The sequence below is a fragment of the Rosa rugosa genome, chromosome 7 (genome assembly GCF_958449725.1).
Source record: "Rosa rugosa chromosome 7, drRosRugo1.1, whole genome shotgun sequence".
NCBI classification, from domain to species: Eukaryota; Viridiplantae; Streptophyta; class Magnoliopsida; order Rosales; family Rosaceae; genus Rosa; species Rosa rugosa.
This window is the reverse complement of record NC_084826.1, coordinates 32,872,596-32,894,929: the sequence shown is the minus strand read 5'-3', so window position 1 is coordinate 32,894,929 and position 22,334 is coordinate 32,872,596. Positions and strand designations below refer to the sequence as shown.

Genomic DNA, 22,334 nt, shown 5'->3' with positions numbered 1-22,334 from the left:
GGCCCAAAACACTTACTCCAAGTGTTGCGGGTGTAGGGTTCCTTGGGGAGGCGGCGCTGTGGTAATCCTGTCTCCGGGTCGCCACAGATCTGATGTCAATCTAATATAACAAACCAACATCTTGAAACACCTCTCACAAAGCTCAGTGTTGGTTTCAGAATCATGGATCAGTCGTCAGATCTTAGTCCTTTAAAAAAAAAAAAAAACTTGGTCTTTTAAGAGATCGAGGGACGACTTTGAACAAGGCCACCATGGCCGTTGCAGATGAGGACTATTGATTCTGCATCTCATCTCTTCGATCTGTGGAACGTTGAAGTTTAATGGGGATAATTAGAAACAAGTTATTTTTTTAAAAAGAACGAGTTTAGAACATATTTTGTGGAGAAACTCTGACTTAAACCCTAGAGGACGCCGTGGTCTGTGCTACAACCTGTCCGGCTTCGCCTTGGCATCAGTGATGGCCTTTGGCCTAGCCGGCGCATGTAGGGTGAGGCCGGACGGGTGCTTTGTTTCAGGTATGTCTCCAAAGCTCGAGGGTTTGGATCGGTCTGTATTCTGGTACTTTCTGGGTCGAAAGAAATGGCTGCGTCGGGGAAGCGGGCTGGGATTGGAAATGGCTTTCGCTGGATCGGAGGGGCGTCTGTTGGCGCTCGACGGTCCGCCGGCCGGTTGGTGCTGATCGAAGGTTGGCTGAGATCGATGGCGTGATCAGGCGATCGATCCTGATTCAATTGCAGGGGGTCCAGATGCCGGCTGGTGCTGGGTGGTCTGCGATGCTTGGAGTTGTCCGGCGTTGGTTGGACGGCGACGAAGGCGTGAGGGTGGCCCAACGCCAGTGGTGGGATGGCTGTTTTGGTGGCGGGGCAACCAGCTGTTGCTTTGGGCTGGGAAGGCTGGATACGTTGTTGATGTGGCCTTTTGGGCTTGGAGGCTTCTAATGGGCCCGTTCTGGGCTAGAGATGGGGGTTGGGTTCACTTCGTGGGCCTAGCTCAAATTTACTTAGTATTATTTTCAATAATTCCTTTTTTCTAAGGACAGTTAGGCACTTTTTGTGCACCTAGGGGCTTGCTATTTTTTAGTGAGCATTAGTCTACATAGCTATGGTGTGAGCCCCAGAAAAATGTGTCGAGCTTAGCGAAGATCGTGGGATAAATTATTTAACGATCTCAATAATCATCCAAGTGCTCGAGAATATTTTCAAAAATTTTCATAAGGTGAAATCCTCGATTTAGGAGTTGGATAATAAAGTATACGTAATGACGAGTTCGTGGGAATTTTCGGGGAATTTTTCGGACACCCGAAGTATTTATAATGAATTTCCAAAGTTTGGAGATTATGGAAATTCATTTAAATAAAAAAGAAACTGTTGCGGTGCAATCCTAGCCGTTGATCTATCCACCGCTTCATCCTAGCCCTTGATTACAATTTAAATTGGGTATTTATATTCCTTGATCAGATCAAGGATGGGGATCAGTTCCAGAAAACACGAGAGAGAGAGAGAGAGCTGGGAGCTCTGACCCGGACGCCACAGCGACCCGAGAAGGAACCCGACCAGAGGGACGCTGTCCGGCCACCCCACGACGGCGCGCGGCCACCAACAGCTTTGTCTCGTCGTTGCCTACCTCCCTACGTCCTCAGATCGTCCATGCACTGACGGTGAACGGAGCAGCAACGACGGGAAGCCTCGAGCTTTCTCCGGCCACCTCTGCAACTTCCGGGGACCGATTAAGCTGCGTCTGGTATGAAACTTCATCTTCCCGTGCTGGTCTACATGCCGGTGTGTTGAGTTTCAGAATTTGATTAAGTTTTGACTGATTTGAGTTTTGGGTAGCCACGGCTCTGCCGTATTCTTCATTACCGGCCACGTTTTCAGCTCTTCTGGGCTTCGTCTAGGCTTCATTGCATCTGTAGAAGAAAACCGATCACGAATTGTTGGGATGATTGCATCGAAACCATCTGCTCCTCACTAGTCGAGTTCCGGCAGTGAGTTTGGCCCCGTTGCAGTCGATTACCGAAGGTATAACTCTAAACTTTAAATTAAAAGGTTGCTCTTGGGGTGGAATCGAAACTGTGGACTGAAGTAATTTCTGTTTTGGGGATTTGGTTGAACCATGGTTTTTGCATAGTTTGATCGAGTTGTGTAGTAGGATTTCTCTGCAGATTTTAGTAGTGGAGGTACTATCGAGGTTTTGGTTGGAAATGTTTCTGTTTGTTTGGCTGGAGAATCGCTTGAGTTATGGATTGAGAAAGTGGTTGCATTGTTGGATGGGTATTGTGTTGTATGTTTGAATTGTGGCTGTTGTGATAAGAAATTATGAATTGGTTGTGGAATAATCGAAAAATGGTCAAGTTTGTCCTTAGTAATTTTGAGTACACCGTGTATGAAAATTTGAGATTATGGGTGTCCATAGTAATTCTATCGGAATTGCTATCCGATGAAATTTGAGTTCGAAATAAAGTTGAGTGGTAATAAGTAAAGAAAAGGAATTATAATATATTGGGTGGCTTTAGTAAATCGGGTGCACTTAATATATATTGGGTCGATATCGTAAACTGCAAGTGAATGTTCGATAACTTGGGTTAATTATCGAACTTGTTGCGATTGGTCAAACGTGGTCAATATTGGTCAAACTAAGAGTCAAATGGTCAATCTTGGTCAAACCAGGAAAAGTTGGTTTGGACGATTTATTAATCGTCGAGATTTTGTATAATTGTTCAAAAGATATTAACTATCGAAATGTCAGAATTTAGGACTCCAATTACCCGAGGAACGGAAGGTTTGTGACTCTCGGAATACGTGAGAGAAAGCATCGAAATCCAGGTAGGAATTCAGGACTCTCCTCGGTTAGTGATTTTCTTATGTTGTTATTAAATGATGCATGTTAGTTGGTATGGTTTGGTTATGTTCAAATGCAATGCATACTAACCAAACCATGTGACAAATGTGATGGCTTGAGAGCGAAGGGTAGCTCTGACTTCCTTGGGTTCGATCCCCAAAACCTTCGGAGGGTTAGTTACACCGGTCGGACGGTGAGCGATCGCAATGACGACCCGATCCGTGTGTGTAGCTAGGTAGCGGACGCTCTCGCTACGCTTACCTGGTGATAAATTAATTTGAGGTAAGGTCGTGTAGTGGGTCTATGGGACCGGCCATCAGGTAATATTTGGATTTGGTGCCGTATTTATTTAAGCATCATGCATCAGTTTTCAAGTTGAAAAACATTAAAGTTTGTCGTTCCTTTAAAATATTTGGTTTAAGCATGTTTTCATACTGGGATCCCAAATATATATTTAGTGGTTTCAAACCTAGTCGTGGTAGAGTTCCTGTAAGAGCAGCGAGGACGAAAGCTCACCCCTACAACAGTGTGGATGCAGGTACTGTGCACTGGTGACGGGACAATAGCGGACGGAGCTGGGTGTGCGGAACAAGTTCGGTAAATTCTGTCTTTTAGACATTGTTCTAAATTCTATTTCTCGAACTTCGTATTCCGAGACTTATTGATAGTTAGCCTTGTGTCAATTTTGGTTGAGTTCTCATTTCCTTGAAGTTCGTACCTCGTGTGTGAGAATTCATTTCAAGTTCTAGACGAATGAAATAAATTTTAGCAACTCAAGGATTTTCACCTCAAAAATATTTGTAGCTTCCGCTGTGTTTATACGAAAAGTTTTCAAACAAAATGCTTAGCGGTTCTCTAGAATGTAAATCGAGCGTTCGGTTTATGTTTTAGAGGCTCGCGGCACTGTGACGTGCTTAAGCTGGTGAGGTGCAGCTTGGGGCGTTACATATGGTTTCTTTTTACGCCAAGTTAATGAATCTCCTGGAGTACCACAATTGAGTGTATTGACGATGGGAGATTCAAGATAGTTTTCTTTGTGTACGCTGAGATTTGTAGTTGTGTAGGCTCAGAAAATTCAAATGAGCATCATTGTACTGGTGGATGGTACCCGTATTCCCTTATCTGCTTGACCACTGAGTTAGGGTACAAGCATATAGGGTTTATTTGTATGTGCCGTTATGGCTTTGGGATTAAATGAAATCTCTATTCCTCTGTCAAAAAAAAAAAAAAAGTTATTTTTTTAATAAATAAAATCTATAAAGAAATTAAGTTTTTTTTTCTCTCTCTTTTTTTGTAACTGGGAGCAAACGGTGTTTCATTGATTTAAACAGATTGGACAGGTGTCAACAATCTATTAGGAGACAGGGAAGGAGACAGATAATTTAGGACAGAGGATTTGCTGCCCCTGTCTCTATTATTCTATCTCTATTCTGTTCCCTTAACATGGTTGGTCCACAGAGATTAAAAAAATATTTTCTTAATCTTTTGTTTTATTTTTTAATCTCTGTGGACCAATCATATTGAGGGGACATAATTGGGACACATGAATCTGGGACAAGTGATTTCATTAATGACCAACAATTTTGGAATGATCACTTCTTCTTTTTTCTTTTTTAATTTATATATTTTTTTTAGAGAACTTGCAATTCACTAAGTAATTCACAATGTATATGAGATAAATTACATTACAATTAAAACCAACATGAAACCCAAACATGAGATGCAAATAAAAAAAATAAACACATGCATTCCTAGCCATTAGGTGTACATCCTGATTAAAGAGTAGAAAGAAGCAGCTAAGAAGTTTTTTTATTTTATTATTATTATTATTATTATTATTAAATAAAATAAAATAAACCCTCTTAGCTCAACCCTCCCTTACATATGTCAGCGAGAAGAACTCATGACCTTTACAATATTGGAATTTTAACTTACCAACAGGTCATAGCTCACCAGCTAACAAGTAATAATTTGAGAAAGGTGCAACTTACGTCTTATTGTTCATGTTTTCTCTTCTTCTTTTGGATGATTCCAGAGTTCCATATTGAAACAGAAGTCTACGTTACTTACTTCTCCTTCAGTAAGTGAGAAACATGTTCTTGATGATTCTGCCATATCTTCAACCCAAAAATTTGTGAAGAGGTCTTCCTCGAACCCCAGACGACAAGAATCACTTGTGCTTCTTTCAACAGTACTACTATCCATGTCATCTAAAATGATTTTCGGTGAGTCAATTTCATTCTCTGAAGTTGGTGATGCTTGTGTTGAGCGGCCAAAATTCTCTTCAAATTGAAAAGGTTTTAAAATTGTAGCTCTCTTGTTCAAAGGATACAAACTTTTGGAGAAGGTTCGTGGTCGAGGCCTTATTATTGTGGTCTTTATAGATTCTGGAGATTTATGATTTTTAATTCGAGAATCTAGCCGTAGTCGGGAGTTCCAGTAATTTTTCACATCGTTTCCAGTTCGTCCGGGAAGTCTTCCAGCAATTAATGACCACCTAGCAAACATGCAACATAAATAATAAGAATGTACTTATGAGATTATTACAACCTCACATGTATTTAAATTTAACCGGAGTTTGCAAGGGTACACTGCAAAAACAAGTACATTATTTTATTATTATTAAATAGGAGAAAAACAAGTACATTATTTTATTATTAATAAACAAAACGAGGTAAAATGAATACATTTTAATGGACCGAGTAGACAAGAGGCGATAAATTCATATACATAACCAAATAAACGCAATGAATTGAAACCCTCCCTTAGGGCGCACCAAAGAGAGATGTTCCCAAGTAAACTCACATTTTCCAGACAATCAAGCTTCGCAAGAAAAGCACCATCTTAGAGACTCTGGTATATACGGTATCAAAATTCATAGCCTAAATACCAGATTAACTCTGATGATCGACTCTCGATCTAATTAACCCCAAGGAAAGGACTTAGAGTCCTCAAATAAGGACTAGATTTTATACTTCAAACAAATAGAGCAACGCATTGGAATGCATGTGCTATAAATGTTGCCAAGCAGATGTTGATGTTACGGTCTCCCATTAGAAAACCATGAAAGGGACTTGAATAAAAAATCATTGGCCTTCCAAGTGCTTCTGTACTGTATTCCTCTCTCAGATCTTCGGGAAAGAGAGTTTTGAACTTTTTCCCTCATCCAAAGTTATGAGAAATAGACCAAGTACTAGACTTGTTCTTTCGTTGTACATAATTGAAATGTCTTAATTATATATTTTGCCTTTGTTGTTTGTGCAGGTACGGTTAAGATTTTATTCAAACCAGCAGTACTGGTAAAGAGTGTGATATATTGAACGGAAATTAAAGAGCAATAAGTCTATAATATATAGCTTTCCTACCTGTTTCCCAAAAGCTTGTGAAGCCTAAATATTAGATCAGTTTCATCCTCCGTAAAGCCACCTCTTTTGATGTTTGGCTTCAGATAGTTGAGCCACCTTAGTCTGCAGCTCTTCCTGCATCTGTTCAAACCTGCAGCATACATGCATAAGATACATTAACTCATCTCTAAATCAGTACTATTATGATTGAAGCTCTAGCTTTATCAATAATGTAGTCATATATCTACAAATATTTACATGCATGCATTTTATATAGTTGGTATGTACCTGCTTTGGAAGGAACCTGGTGCCACTTTTCTTCTCCATGAGTCTTCATGCAATGCCTGAGAAGATCATCTTCCTCTCTAGTCCAAGCACCTTTTCTCACACCCAAGTTGTTGTTACAAGCCCGATCCATTATTATGATTATGGAGTCACTTAGCTAACTATATATGCAGCTTTTCTCTGTTGTGCCGTTTATATAAGCTAGCTAGCTACTTCATGTATATATGTATATATAACCTCGTGTGTGTGTGTGTGTGTGTGTTAAAGGTCAGGGTAGGTTATGAAGTATGGACACATGGATCAAAAGCTTCTGAAACCAGCGACGTGCTTATCTCGTATCCACACAGGGGGCGCCAAATAACTACTAGCTAGCTAATTCAAAAGACTGATTGTAACAGTGAATGAGCTACCAGTCTAACCATTTCTACATAATTTTAAAGCTTCACTCGTATATTCTACAATAACCTGATAGCTCTCTGGTTCTAAAGTCAAACTATTTTCCTGCGCATATATGCAAGAAATTAATTGATCACAAACGTGATGAATATTTATTTTTCAAAGCATAATAATTCTGGCTAGGAGTGTGGACTGCAGCAATGTACGTGTTCCTACTTACTACACACATCTGTAACACCTTTTTTTTAATCCTACTTAATTGTCACATTAATTTTTCATATGCTTCCAAGTTATACTTAATAGAAACAACCAACATGCATACAATGCAGCAGGTAGTCAGGTATTGGAAGTTGAAATGAAGAGTGGGGAAATTCTTGTGTTTTTTTTTTTTTTAATCAAATCATAATGATTTTTCATTCATCACAAACTAGAATGGTCATTAGATACATTTTCGCTGTCTTCTAAACACAATAAAAAAGTTGTGGTGGTACCACAGTGATACATAGCTACCACAGTGAAAAATTCTAGTATATGTTAACATATGACATATATCATATATGTGTGTGTGTACTTTAATTTTTTCAATATTTTAGACCGTCGGATATAATAATTAAAATGTGAAATATATTTAATGGTCTAGAATATTCAATTGTGATAACCTGCTTATCTCTTAGCGTGTATAACCATTTTTTTTCTTCTAGCAAAATTCTCAATTACATAGCCACAATAAACTTTGAGCGACTCTCTCAAAAAACTCTAACTGGAAGAGGAGTAGACGGAAGAAAAAAAGAATGAGGAAGTGCATTGAGGAACGGCAGGTCTAAAAGACAAATTTCTATTTTTACTCTGAGTAAATCCGAAATTGAAGGGAAGATGAAGTAGTGTGTTGAGGAAGGATAGGTCGCAGCACTCGCAAGTTTTTCTTCTAATGTCATGATTTGTTTTTACTGTACCTGCAACATAATTAGTTGTAAACCAAAAATAAATCGGAGTTTTATACGTTCGTGTCCCAATTTTTTTTTTGTCATTGAAGTTCAGATATCATGAGTTGTAATAATTTAGGATACTCGTAATTTATTTAATAGCTTGAATGAGTAATGATCGCTATCAATCATCAATCTGACGAGCCTGTACTATTACTATGCCGATCACCAACTTTACTGTGACCCCTGATGCTGCATTATATTTTTAATGATCCACATTCAATGTGTTTCGTTTATGATTTTCTCAAGTCTGACTCAATCAATCCCACTAGTTAAATCAGAAGTTCAGAACAGCTAGCTCTTAACATGCAGCACTATCTAATTTTCAATGACTGCTTCCAATTGTGATGACCCGCAGTATGACGTATATATAACTCTCTACCAGCTCTCTACTAGTATAACGAACGCCCATTAATGATCGCATCATGACTTTTCCAGGTTAAACTTGAATACAGTTAACTAGTAGAAATTTCCTTTCCATTTTATCCACTTAGAAGTTAGATGTTAGAACTACTCCACCAACATAATAGTTAAAAACATACTATCACATGGTGCTTGGAACAAACTTGCAAAATCCCCAGTTGAATTAATTGATTTATTCTTGCTGAGAGTCTATTTTTTATTTAGAAACAAAAAGTTATAGATTACTATGTACCAACCGAACCAATGATTACTCATCAATTGAATCAATTATATATGCATGGTTTCCAAACTGAAGGAATGTTTTGTTATGGTAGTGCGTCTAAATCCATAGACTTGTTGGATGCAGATTATGATATACATGTTTTTTTCACAGGGACAGAACCAGAAATATAAGTTGAGGGGGGCTAATTTTACCTTATATTGTCAAGTTTTGCTAAGTTGAAATAAGCTTTATATGTCCCCGACTTTGATTTCAACGACTCCGTATGAATTTACTGACATCGAGTGTTTGACGCAAGCTTCTTATCACAGAACAATTCCTTCGTCTTCTACATCTACACCATACCCATGGTGTTGATGTCCGGCAGCATCAAAACTGGCGGAAATTTCACTTGGATTCGTTAGCAGCTGGGGATTAGCTTCTTTTGATTTTGCGTGTAATTGGATTAGAGTCTTTTAAAATATACATTATGACAATTAGAGAGACACACCTTATACGTTTACTCATATGTTTGCTTCTTTCGTTTTTTTCTAATCCTGATTCCGTCTTTGTATAATTATGTGCATTTAGTTGCTTCTGTAGAATTATATATGGATAAGATATATATTTTTCTAAATGGGGGGTGGTGAAGCATATCCCAGCACCCGTTGGTTTTGTGCCTGCTTTTTCTTCACCCTTTTTCGCTTTGCACACAATCTCATATTTTTTTAGTGCACTATTTATTTTTATTCCAATTGTTTTCTAAGATTTTTTTTTTTGTTTTTGAAAAGATCGTTTTCTGAGATTTTGTTACGGAGGGATTGTTAACCTAAATTTTTTTAGCCTAACTACTTTTTATATGGAAGTATAGTAACTCAAATGAGTAATATTATAATGAGCTAAAATCATTTTACCACCCTGAACTTTACACCTAAAATCATTTGTGTCCTCAAACTTCTAATTTGATCACATATGCCCTTATACTCTCCAATATGATCAACCAAAGCCATTAGTAAACTAATTCATCAATTTCTTTATAAATTGATGATGATTAGAGTCCACTTAGGGTCAGTTTTTAGCTTTGGACATGTAAATGGTGTGTTTCTTGCATGATTGAAGGCCAAAATCTAGTTTGAGCGGGCAACACTATATGAAGAATGTAAGACCTCGGAAATTTGTTATTAATTCCTAAATGTTTCCTGGGATTAATAAGGTATTCATTTGTACGATTTCGTGGTTCGAGGGTGGAGTGGAATTATTTTCGGACGAATAATTATTCGAAGTGCACGTTTTAGGGGGTTACGAAGTTTTTTTATACGTTGGGATTCTCCGAAATCTTCCTTCACCGAAATCGTAGAGCGCGTCGATACGAGTTCGTGGACATGCGGAACGCGGAAATCGGAATTCGTAAGAAGAAGTTATCGCATTCGGAAAAAGTTTTCATTTTGGTTAAATGGGAAAAAAAATCAGAAAAAACAGAAGTTTCCGAAATGGGAAACTTTTTCTCTCTCTTCAGTCCCGACCTTGGTTCGCCCCCTCACCTTCGCCGACCGATTTCTTCCTCCTCCGGCCACCTTTTGCTTCGATTCCAAAGGGAATCTTGCTCTCCTCAGTCCCCTCTACACGTCTGTGGTGGTGATTCGTCGTGGGAAGCACCGTAGACGATGCTACAAGGCCGAGAAGTTGCACGGTGGAGCTGCAAATCGCCTCAAATCGCCGGCCTTGGTTCTCCCAGCTCCGGCCACTATAGCTCAAGTTCTTTGAGGGCTTTTCTAGCCCATAGGAAGTAGAAGCTACACCCAAGAAGGCTTGCAGCGATTTGATCTGTGGTGATCGAATTTTGGAGTTTTTGAAACTAGGGTTTTTCGAATCCTTCGGCTTGCAAGGTAAAATTCTACTTTTTGGCTCATAATCTGATTATGGTGTAGTTATGAAAGTTTCAATTGGAGTTGAGATGAAGAACTTTGATGTTGGAAGTTTTTTCAAATTTTGACTTTGGTTTGGTGGCGGTACCGCCACTGTGGTGGTGGTTTCCGGCGGCTTCCGGCCACATCTGGGGCAGTTTCTGCTCCTCAGTGCGATCTACTCGTCGATACGAGCATTTTGATATATATTTTGTAATTTTTGGAAATCATATGAGCACGTTATGAATTTTCCAAGTTTTAGGGTTTTCGGTTCGATCGGTTTTCTATCCGTGAGGATTCGGCTGTCCGATCGACTTGTAGTTTTGATATAGTGATCGTAGAAGTGTTTCGAAGACGTTGGATGGTCTCGGATGAGGATCCGACTGTTGGATCGTCATATAATTGTGTTTTGTGAATTGTGTGCTTTGTGTTGTATTGAGTGTGACCTTGATGTGATTAGGTGATTGACGAAATTGTGTGAGTGGAGTTTGGACGATTTGGTGCTTATCTTGGTTTTGTGTGAAGACGCAGCAGGATATGGAGGTGAGTAAATCTCACGTGGTTCATTTACGAACCGAGTTACATTATTATTCGGTTTAATCATTAATTGTGAAATCGTTTTCGGAAATAAATATTTGTTTTAAAATTATATGAACTTGATCGTCAACGGTTCATAGGTAAGTAAAATGAAGTTTTATTATAAAAATGATTTTTCATGGGTTTTGTATTTGTGAACTATAGTTGGTATTAGTAGCATTCCTGAGCGGGTGACTACGTATATATATATATTGACGTGGAATATATATATATATTGGTGCAGTTGTGTAATGAGGTGGAATTAACATGTTTTATGAATTCAATGTGGCTATTGTTGTGATTTAATTTTCTAAGGAAATGAATGAGTTTTGGTTCTTTTTGAATGGAAACAATTATATTGTTGTGGTAAGTGTTGAGGTGGTGTAACATTTTGAGTCTTGTGTGACTTTTTAAATGTTTTGGTCTACGGATCGAGGGTGACAGTAGTGACCGAGGGTGGTTATCGGAATCATGCCCTTGGCCGGGGTATGGTTACGACTCAGTTAGAGCTCTAGTCTGTCCACCATTGTATGTCATGATGGGTAACAAGCAAGTTACTTGCAACTCATGAGTACGTGTTTTTAAAAGAGAATTTTGGGTGTATTCTTCTTTTAATTGTCCAAGGAGGGACGTGAATTTCATATTAAAATGAGGAGTTGAAAATAATGTGATTTTGTCACTTTGGTGTTGATGGGTGATCATCGACTGTAGTGTGAGTTGTTGACCTGTGCGGTGATTTGTGTGATGAGCTGTGTGGTGGTTGGCGTTATTAATTGATGTTTTTAGTAAGTGTTTCTATTTATTTCTATTATTGTATTGTTTGTTTTCTTGGTAATCTCCTGAACTAAATTCTATGCAGGGATTACTGTTTCTGAATTGATTGTTTTAATGTAATTCCGTAAACTAAATTTTATGCAGGGATTACTATGATTTTATTGGTTGTTTTAATGTAATTCCCTGAACTAAATTTATATGCAGGGATTACTATGAATTCTTTTGTTTGTTTTCATGTGATCTCCTGAACTAAGTTTCTATGCAGGGATTACTGATTTTGGTTAATTCTTATTGTGGGTACAGTTGTGGGTTGTGATCTGTAGTGATTGGAAAATGAATTGGGATGACATGATTTTGGCAACCGCGTTATGTTGAGGGAAATGAGTATGATTCCCTGGTTGTGCCGTTGAGGCAAAGGAATGGTGATCTGATAGATCGTGGGGACGTAAAATGTTTAAAAATATTGGGAGTTATTTCTATAATTGGAGATTGTGGGAAATAAGATAAAATGAGTCGAGAGTTAGAGCATGTTGATTTTGATATGAGTTAACTTACGTGAGCATGATATGATATGATATGAACGTGATGTTTGGTTGTGTTTTGTGGAATTAAATATTGTTGCTTTAATTCATCTCACGAATTGAGAAATTATAAGCATGCGTGACGTGAGTCACTTTAATTGAGTTTACTCATACGGGCTGAAAGGCTTACCGGGTTTGTTTTGTTCAATCCCGGTGCACTATTCTATGGTGTAGGGTTTATTGTGCAGGTTTGAATATCGAGTGATCATTATCAAAGCTGAGGTGTACGTTCGATGGTGTGGACGTGGAAGGGTGCTCTTAGTTTTAAGTCTTCCGCTGGGTAGTGAGTTGTGGTGGGTGTGTTTACTTATTGAATTGTCATCCAGTTTGATTTGTACACTATCTGTAATGTAATATGTGACTCTAAAGAACGAGTCGGTATTAACATTGTGAGCTCAGTTTGTTTGTTGCTTAGTTTAAATGAAAAATTTTCTGTGTGTTTTCTTGTGTTTGTTCTCGCGTTTCGGATTTGAATTTTCTTTATTTAAAATTTGGGGCGTGACAAAGAAATTGATCGATTAGTTAAGGATTGGCTATAATCAATCACATTGGAGAGTACAAGGGCACAAGCGTTCATATTAGAAGTTTAGGGGCACAAATGATTTTAGGTTTAAAGTTAAGGGTGGTAAAATGACTTTAGCTCTATAATGAGCTAAATTGTTGAGGAATCTCATAGAGTAAACTATAGATTTAGTTCTACCCAAAAAAAAAAAAAACTATAGATTTGGTTTAGAAAAATTGAAATTGGGAGAGAGTTGAGTTGTGCTTTCATTGATAATAGGGTCATCTTTATATATAGGATTATAAGCAGAGAATATAAGACTTACAAGAAAACTGAATCATACAATGAATAGGATATCTCCGATGATATCTGTAAGACTAACCCTATTACAACTTGGACAAGTCACTAGAGTTTGGGCAAGACACATAAATCAGATGTCCTTAAACACTCCCCCTTGTGTCGCCCAAACGCAATGCTCCTCTCGTTAGCTCGTCAAAAACCTTATCGAGAAACAAAAACCTAGTGGGACGAAAATAACCTCGGTCAAAGGAAAAAAAAGAGTACAACACACCTTTCATGTTTCGAGACCATACATGTAGACATCTCACTTTGATGTATGCATCTCCCCCTGATGACTACAATCATGGGAGTTCGGATAACTTCTTCAAATGATGCTACCAACATGTTTCTCGAAAGTAGAATTTAGGCAATGACTTAGTGAGCAAGTCTGCCACATTGTCCTCAAATCGAACCTAGTTCACTTTGATCTTGAGGAGACTCTGTTGTTGCTAATTATGCTTGGTGTTATCGCCTTTGATGTAGCATTGCTTCATTTGTTCAAAGCAATCAGCATTATCCTCATAAATACTCGTAGGTTCATCTGTGGTAGACTTCAAACCACAATTGCTTCTAACATAAGTAATTATGGATCCAATTCATATACATTCACGAACCACTTCGTGAAGAGCAATAACGTGTGCATGGTTAGAAGATATAGCGACCTAGGTTTGTTCTGTAGACCTTCAAGATATCGCGGTCTTACCCATGGTGAACACTTAACCAATTTGGGAACCACCATTGTGTGGGTCAAAGAGGTGCCCAGAATCAGCAAAACCTTCAAAAACGTTAATGTCGTTTTGGGATGGGGATAGAGGACACATGCCAGTGTTGGCGGCGTTCCTGGTGTATGATGGGTCTGAATCCATTATCTCTCTATAGGGATAGAGCATGCCCATATCAATCGTACATCTTTAGCATCGAAAGATATCTTTTACACCAATCTAGTGGCATCGCTTTGGCGCAGAGCTATGTCTACCTAACAAGTTTACTGCAAATGAGATGTCTGGTCTTGTGCATTGAGCTAAGTACAATAATGCTCCTATTGTACTTAAGTAGGGCACCTTTGCCTCTCATACATCTTCGTCATCATCCTTCGGATGAAGAATATCATTTTTAGGATCAAGACTACGAACGATCATAGTCGTGCTTGAAGGCTTGACCTTGTCAAAATGCCTAAGCATCCATCAACACGGTGGTCAAGTTCCAAACGAGACATGCATATTCGTGTTCTACCAAGATCCTTCATCTCAAACTTGGATTTCAAGTGTTCAGCGGTTTCCCTTAACTTTTTAAGGGCTTCCAATGAAGATCATGTCACCAACATGAACCGCGATAGAATCTAAAACTTGTCATAGAAAAGCTCGGGCATATCCCTTCCCAATCAAGCAGTCACTTTAGTGAGCGGTTCAACCTCTTTGCAAATGCGCCCCGTGGTCTAGAGCCACTTGACTTGGGTAACTGAAGTTCACCGTGAACTTTTCATGTATATTCCATATCTAGATCCCTCTAGAGATACGTAGTGACCACATTCGTATGCTACAAGTTCAGTTATTCGGAAACTACCAAACTGACATGGTAGTGGAGTGCAATGACATCAATTACGGGAAAATAAGTCTCCTTGTAGTCTATTCTAGGGCATTTTGTGAGAAGCCTTGCGCCATAAGGTGAGACTACCATCTCTTTTTCTTATTACGCTTTCTAATGAAGACCTATGTTAATGTCTAAGATTTAGCGGTAGCCAAATCTTGTTAATGTTGGTCCTGGTTCGAACCGCTACGGAGAGGATTGCAGCGCTAGCATCACCTGTCAAGTGAAATACAAAGGGTGTCAGAGGGAGACCGCGATTGGCGGTCTTCTCTACTCCGATGCCTGAGTTAGTCAATGTATTTATGTTGATAGAGTGACGTTGGGTAAGTAATAAATGCGTAGTTAAAGAGGAGAGAGGAGTACGTGAACCTTTTATAGGTGAGGGAGAGACTGATCTCTTCCTTGCTTTCGATGTGGGACTGATGTGCATCAGTTCATAGCTTCTGATACTTCAACAAGGCAATCTTGGGCTGAACCGGAGCTCAGGCGATAGCTCGTCTGGCGGTGCTTATGTAGGTAACACCCTTGGCAGTGTGAACGTGGCTCATTATAGCTAATTATGCTTATGCAAAAGCTAATGTAATTACAACCTATTAGACAATAGGTTTTATGTTTGGAGGTGTTTGTTTGAACCCAAAATGAGCATTTTGACCGGCTTGTCTTGGAGAAATTAAGCCAATGTCAGTGGCTCAAGCTATATATTGTTGACAAGTTCGAAATATATTATTTAGAAGCCTACCTGCAGAATTATGGAAGATTATGCAAACTATAAGAAAAGGCACGCCCATGCGAATATTCATACTCCATTCAATTAAGGAATATGGCATGCACGTGGGGAAGCATTCAACTACATTTCATGGTGGCCAATTGGAAAACCTATCATGATTCCATAAGTGCTTAATTGGAAAACCTATCATGATTCCATTAAGTGCTTAATTGGAAAACCTATCATGATTCCATTAGTGCTTAATTAGAAAACCTATCATGATTCCATTAGTGCTTAAATGGAAAACCCATCATGATTTGTTTAAGGCCAACCACTATAGCCTAGGTAGCCTATATATAAAGGCTACGATGAAGTAACAAAACACACACAATTCATCAACTAATCTCTACGACTACTCAAGTCTCTCCGGAGAACCCCTTTCTTTCTCTTAATGGTGATCACACTCCTGTCCCAGAATCCTCAAGAGCCGACTGTCAGTGCCACCAAACCCTCTGTCAACGTACTTCGGTCCTAGTCTCCTTGGGAGCCGACTGTAGTACCGCGACCACAACGGTTACGGAACCAGCCAAGCAAGGGTAACGCCCTTGCAAACCAGCAAAGCTAAAGTCACGCTTTAGCAAGTTCTCCCCACTTCCCAGTGATCTTCTCTCTGCTCGATCTACGACGTCGAGTATCGATTGTGCGATTCCGAAGAAGCTTAGCAAAATCCTCACCACGAGGCACAAAGAATCCCGCAACGAGTTTGGTGCTCTCCTCGTCCACAATTGCTCGAAAGAAGTCAGGTCAAGGGACACCCCCGACGACCGCACCTGAACGATGCTGGTACGCCCACGCAAGAAAAGAGACTGTTGACCAGCTCAAGAAAAACTGGAGCCAAACATTTTGGCACGCCCAGTGGGACTACACCAGAGTCTTTTTGTGTTCACCATCATTGGGATGCCAGGGGAAAATCTTTACCAAAGAAAATTCCTAAAGTGAAAAGATGGTCAATAGCACCATTGAGGCTGACAAGCTCACTCCGCTTCCCATCCTAGATTATGCAAGTTTCGAAGAAAAGGTCATAATACTGGGGGGCAATAGCGAAAGATATGGAAAAGAGATAAAAAGGGAGCTTGCAAGTATTGACCGCCAAATTCGATGGAACGCTCAGCAGAGCAAGGGGCTATATGTTCAACTCTTTGTGATCGTCATTGGCGAGGACAAATAGGTCACTGTTCACAAAATAACCGCAGCGAGTTTCTTGATCTTCAGCAGGTTTAAGTGTAAAAAGGCTGTTTCCGAGATTGAATTGCCTATAAGAGGCAATCAATCTAAAGGCGAAAACCTTCGTCTAGATCAGTCTGTTGCAGAAGAAGAAATCAGCTTGCCCACTGGTAAATCACAGCCTTACACAGAGGCTGCATATGGAAAAGAGGATCAACAAGATTGTTCTTCTGACAAGAAAATTGTCTCTGAACAAATAGCTGATTTCTCCATTGATCAAGCCAAATACGTGGCTACTGGTCAGATGCATGGGGGGCAAGATATGGCCCATGATCATCCCTTTGATCAAAAGAAGCAAGTTCATGATCAATTCAATTGTGACTCTGCTACTGGACGTCATCATGACCATACAAAGGGTCAAGAGCATGGTCAACATGACCTACTCAATTATCAATCAAGATGGAATATGGTGGCTGGACGTCATCATGATCATGCAAAGGGTCAAGGGCAGGGCCCACTTTACTATCATCAATTTAGCCTTGGCCATGCTGGACGTCATGGTGGAGTTAATCAATTAAGCCATGGTCAACTTAATTATCAATTAAGTTGTGGTCTACAGAAGCCAATCTGTGGTTTTATTAATCAATTCAACTTGAAGTTCTTCATATATTCTTCAAGGCCAAGCGGTGGCTTTGATATATGTGGAGGGCACGTCTACAACCCACGTTGCATGAATGGCCAGAACAATTATTCTAGTGGCCAAGTTGTCCTTCGCGACTGTAAATTTGAGTATCATCAATACAAGTTAACTCTTGTTTACAATTAGGGAAAATTTTAGGAACAATACGTGAAGTTAAGCCCACTATGCATTTGTGTACACGAAGTTATAAATTATGAACTTTGGTACATCAAATATAAACCCCGACCCACTATATAGACACGACGTTAGTGACGTTGTTAAATCCTATGTCATTATTCATTTGTTAAAGGGTAATTTAGTACTTTCTCACTCTAACTCTTATTTTTAACACCAAAAAAAAAAAAAAAACGTATCTCCTCTCTCTCTCTCTCTCTCTCTCTCTCTCTCTCTCTCTCCACATACCCAAACCCAGAAAACTCCCTGTGACTCTCTCTTTCTCGCAGCTCTAAAATTAGGGTTAGGCGAGGCGGAAGAAGGCCAACCCGGCGGCCCTGAACCCGAGGGAGGTGTAGCGGGCCTTCAAGACGGTGGTGACGCGGCAGATGAGGGTGTAGCAGGACTTACCAAGAGGAGGGGAGGCAGAGGAGTAGCAGTCGCAGAGGAGAGAGATGATGGCGGCGACGGCGGGCTCAAACTTTTGCTTCTTGGAGACGTCTCTCTGCAATTCGTCTAGTCTTTGCTTCAGGTATTGTTCATCTTCGAAATCCATCGTGCTTGGGTTGGACTGGTTTCTGTGTGTAAATGGCTGGTTTGATGATGAAGAAGAAAGATTCAATTGGAATTGGAATTGGGATTTTGGATGATGAGCTGCGAGGTGGATTACGATCTTGAAGTCGATTACAGTTCAGAGAGGCGGAGGAGCAGTGGCTAGGCAGTTGGTGAGGTGGCGGTTGAGCTCTTGGACGGCTTGGTGGCGGAGCAAGTCGGGTTTGGGTCAGGGAGGACCGGAAGAGGCGCTGTGGGGCAAGTGGATTTAGGGAAAAAAGGAGGGGATGGCGGAGGATGGAGTGGAGGGAATGACAATGGTGGTGTGGTGGTGGTAGGAGAGGAGGTTGTTGTAGAGCTCCATGCATGGTTGCAGGTGACCTTGCCCCGCTGCTGGGACTTCTCTCCAGCCATTGTGCAACCAGGTGAAAGAGAGAGAGAGAGATATGGGTGGCCAGAGTAATAGAGAAATAGAGAGATGGGTGGCTAGAGTAAGATAGTGTAGAGACCAATTTACCCCTGAAACTATGCCAGGTGGCAGAGGTTCTCACGGCGTCAATGACGTCGTGTCTATATAGTGGGTCGGGGTTTATATTTGGTGTACCAAAGTTCATAATTTGTAACTTCGTGTACACATGTATAGTGGGCTTAACTTCATGTACTGTTTCTAAAATTTTCCTTTACAATTATCCAGCTCCAAATTTCTTGCAAAAGAAATTTGTCGATGATACTAAACAGTCCATAGAGGCGTCTCAATATGATGCCTGGAAAGAATATAGAGGCAAACAAATATTTGATATGCCTATTTTCGAAGAAGAGATCGATTCTTCGAATTTTGGTGATTCTAAATTTGATCTCGATGCGGAGCCAATCTATGATAAATATGATGATAATTATAATTTGATTATTGTTTTAAAAAATCATATGAAGGAGTTCAAGTTCTTTGAAGCTCTTGATGTGGAGAATTCAGACCAACAAGTGGTCAAATGCAAAAGCCAATTCGTGGTTTATTCTAAAGACACCATGTTCTATGATATGGTAGTTGGTAACAAAGCCGATCTATACTCATTTTCATCTCCAAAATTGCAATTGAAGATCATGCTTCGCCAACCAACAAGGATACTTGGGGGGCAAGATTACCCCTCTCACGAGCCAAATTCCTCCAAATTCTTCAACGTGAAGTATCTTTGTTCTTTTCCTACAAGCTCTCACAGGAGGGATTTTTACCCTACAAATTTTGATACATTAGAGCTTGGAGTGAAGCATAGATGGCCTCCCCCGTGATCTTGTAGAGGTTAGCCAAATATGCTACTGTTAGCCTCTTTCTTTGCTTCTTTTCTGTCACTTTTTCAGTTTGTAGTTTTCTTCAAGTCTTGTCCCTCACACTATTTCTCTTCATTAATTTTTGTCTCCACCATCATTCCACCATTGTTTAGTCTAGTATCCTTGGAAAGTTTACATATCAGTCACCCACTTGCAACAACCCATATCGATCCCATCACTTAATTTTTGTTTCTCCTTGTTCTTTTCTTTCCTGAGGCGGCGAATGGTGGAAACACTTATTTATTTCTGGCGCCGTTGTCGGGGATTGAAAAATCTCCATGTAAATCACACCACTATTAAGAAGTTGAGGTTGGTAAGGGGTTGTGAATCATAACGGAATAGGTGAAGTCTCTTTTGTTAATATTGGCCTAAACTCCTTATTGGTGCCTAGTTCAGGTCCCTTAAGGTTAAGGGCGGCTTTTATTAACACTTGTTGAACTGTCTTCACACTTATGACCTTTCTCATCTTAGTAAGTATAGCCTATGTGAAATGGTGTCTAGAAAGGGGACAACGTTCATGACAGGTTCTTGAATCCAGAAGTCCGTGCAAATGGACCTAAACCACTATGTGGGAGTAGCTCATGCCAAAATGGATTCTGCCTCTCTTGTTCGCCCTCCCCCACCAGGCCATTTCAATAAGGTTGCCCAAAGGATTTGAAAGAAAATTTGTGTCTAGGCGACTATACTTGTGCCGCATGTCTAAACCTTGATTCACAATGTCTTATTGAATTCAGCTACTTATTCAATTCATCATTTAAACCCACCATGATTCCATTATTGCGATCCAAAAATTACTGAGGAGTCGAAACACTGAGGCGAAGTCGATCCAAAAAGCCAGCGAAGTCTTCGTGAGGAGTAATTTCACCAAGCTCAAACAGATTTCTCCTCACTCGGATCTACCTTGAGAAGATTTCTCCTCACTCGGATCTACCTTGAGAAGATTTCTCCTCAAAGAATTTCTGGAGAAGCTATCATTTTGGAGGCCTCTCCTGTTTGTTTGTGAAGCATCCCAAAGGCCCACAGGCGTCACAGAAATAGTTGAGCGAAGCACTTTGAAGCACAGCGAAATCCGCCTCCTAAGCTTCGCAAAAGATCCACCACAAAAAATAGTTGCATGAAGTCTGCAAATGGAGTACAGACAAGAGGTGAATTCCGAGCGAAATGAGCTCGCGAAAAGTATCAAGAACTTACTATATCTTGATTTGTGGCTGAGATATTTTTAGAGATTAATTTATTAGCCGGTTTCTTCGCATAAGACATGGGGCTCGGAGGAGTCGTACATGGTTTCTTTGCATAAGACATGGGGGGAAATTCTAGTGTTCCTACACTCGCGAAGCCCATTCATGAAGGCCTGTTTTTGAGGTCCATAATCGTTTCTTCGTTACGCCTAGCAACACTAAGGGGGCAACACTACACTATACTAAGCCGAGTCAGCGGCTCTGGAAATTTTTTTGAGCTTTGTCTCTTCTCTCGCAGAGAAAACACCTTCGCGGGAAAATAGGGTCGAGCCGTAGGAGTTGAGGCTGAGCTCAAGGGAAGTGCGAGAGCCACCGTTGTAGCCGCCCCAGCCACCGGAGTAGTAGCCTTAGCCGCCACCTCCCTCGGAAGTAGTCTTCATGTTGCCAAAGATGTCCTCACCGTGCATGGGGAACAGTGGAAGGGTTTCAATCTCCTGGTGATCTTCTCCTCTTTGTTCCATAAAAGTTTGTTCTTCATTCATTTCAAAGAAAGTAGTACTAGTACTAGTAGTGTAGGATGAGGAGAAATATGGGTCAACACTGCAGCCGACCCATGACCCAAAATTGTGACTAATGGATCCACCAACACCAGTAGAACTAGTTCCCCTTCCAGCTGAGATTGAACAATCCCTAAAACTCTTCTCCATGTTCATAGATCCATAACCACCATAGCTCCCTATCTGCTCGTTAAAAGCAATCACACCAGCTGAAGAAGCAGAAGCAACTGCAGAAGAAACCCTTTGACAAATGTTAGAGTACTTGTTGTTCATGTTAATATACTGATCCTCAGATTTCCAATTGGTACCATTACCATTACCAACAAGCCCTGATCTTTGCATGGGCACATGAACATCCGAAGTGAACCTCTTCTTCTGCCTCTCCCGAACCTTGTGGTTTCCGAACCAATAAAAGACGTTCTTGCCCTCGATCTTTCCGTACCATTTCAGCTGACAGATCCTCTGAATCTGCTCTGCAGTTGGGGACCTAACTCCCTTGTAGTAGTAAAGCTCCTTGAGGATTCTTATCTGATCTGTAGTGGGAGTCCACCTGGTACTGCTCCGCCTGTAAAGCTTGTTAGCACTACTCCCGGCTGCTTTGTTGCTTCCTCCATCCTCGGTTGGTTGTTGGGTTTGTGGTTCCATTGGTGATGGGTTGAGAGAATGCGAGAATTGAAGAGTGGTGATGGATGAGTAATTAAGAAAGATTGCTGTTAGAAATATTGGAGTTGATGAAATGGTTTTGGGATTGGGGATTTGGGTTTATAATGTGGAGGGAGATATAGGCATGTGAGAGTTGTGAAGTGAAGAGAGGAAACGAGATCAGAGAAATATCTGAGAGAGAAGGATCTGAAACTCAGAGGAAGGTTTTTTGTCTGAACGTTCCCATCCCCAGAATGCACCTATTTATAGGAACAGGGCATGCAAATCTCCACCCTTGGATGGACAGTCGAAGAGTCAAACTAAGTGTCAGTAAACCTTGATTAAATTGCCCTCAATCTCGGAAAAGAAGGGATTATTGGCGGGTGGGGGAACCGAACAGTTTTCGAGGAGGTAACTGTTCCATTTTCAATATTATCTTCTCACGGTGGAGTTTTCAACAGTTAGTTAATGCGAAGTTAAAGACTCATTAAGAAGATAAAACCAAGAGTTTTGAGTTGGGGCCAGCAAGTGGATCCAAAAGATAAATATTTTCTCAAAACCCTCGCCG

General features: G+C 40.3%; 2 protein-coding genes and 1 long non-coding RNA gene across 4 annotated transcripts; 1 reads left to right on the top strand and 2 right to left on the bottom strand.

Moving 5' to 3' along the window:
• The first annotated feature begins 1,486 nt into the window (after window positions 1–1,486).
• LOC133722454 (uncharacterized) lies at window positions 1,487–3,927 on the top strand. Of its 2 annotated transcripts, none has more exons than XR_009852747.1 (3): window positions 1,487–1,740; window positions 1,833–2,018; window positions 2,753–3,927. It is a non-coding gene; the product is annotated as an uncharacterized LOC133722454 (long non-coding RNA). The 2 variants fall into 2 exon arrangements; XR_009852748.1 differs by having other exon boundaries at window positions 2,746–3,927.
• A 788-nt stretch (window positions 3,928–4,715) lies between these two features.
• LOC133722055 (transcription factor MYB1-like) lies at window positions 4,716–6,675 on the bottom strand. Its single transcript, XM_062148863.1, has 3 exons — window positions 6,471–6,675; window positions 6,204–6,333; window positions 4,716–5,335 (listed from the first exon to the last, which is right to left on the bottom strand). The coding sequence occupies exons 1-3, from the start codon at window positions 6,598–6,600 to the stop codon at window positions 4,840–4,842; spliced, it is 756 nt and encodes a 251-aa protein (XP_062004847.1). The 5' UTR covers window positions 6,601–6,675; the 3' UTR covers window positions 4,716–4,839.
• A 14,299-nt stretch (window positions 6,676–20,974) lies between these two features.
• Window positions 20,975–21,769, bottom strand: LOC133720394 (protein WUSCHEL-like). The gene has a single exon (XM_062146648.1). The coding sequence runs from the start codon at window positions 21,767–21,769 to the stop codon at window positions 20,975–20,977; it is 795 nt and encodes a 264-aa protein (XP_062002632.1).
• Between the last annotated feature and the right edge of the window lie 565 nt (window positions 21,770–22,334).

Excerpts from the sequence above, each read along its gene's own strand:
- LOC133720394 (XM_062146648.1), bottom strand. The coding sequence starts at position 21,769 with ATGGAACCACAAACCCAACAACCAACCGAGGATGGAGGAAGCAACAAA.
- LOC133722055 (XM_062148863.1), bottom strand. The coding sequence starts at position 6,600 with ATGGATCGGGCTTGTAACAACAACTTGGGTGTGAGAAAAGGTGCTTGG. Across the intron at positions 6,334-6,470 it reads CCAGGTTCCTTCCAAAGCAG|GTTTGAACAGATGCAGGAAG; the intron begins GTACATACCAAC and ends TGTATGCTGCAG. Across the intron at positions 5,336-6,203 it reads CACAAGCTTTTGGGAAACAG|GTGGTCATTAATTGCTGGAA; the intron begins GTAGGAAAGCTA and ends CATGTTTGCTAG.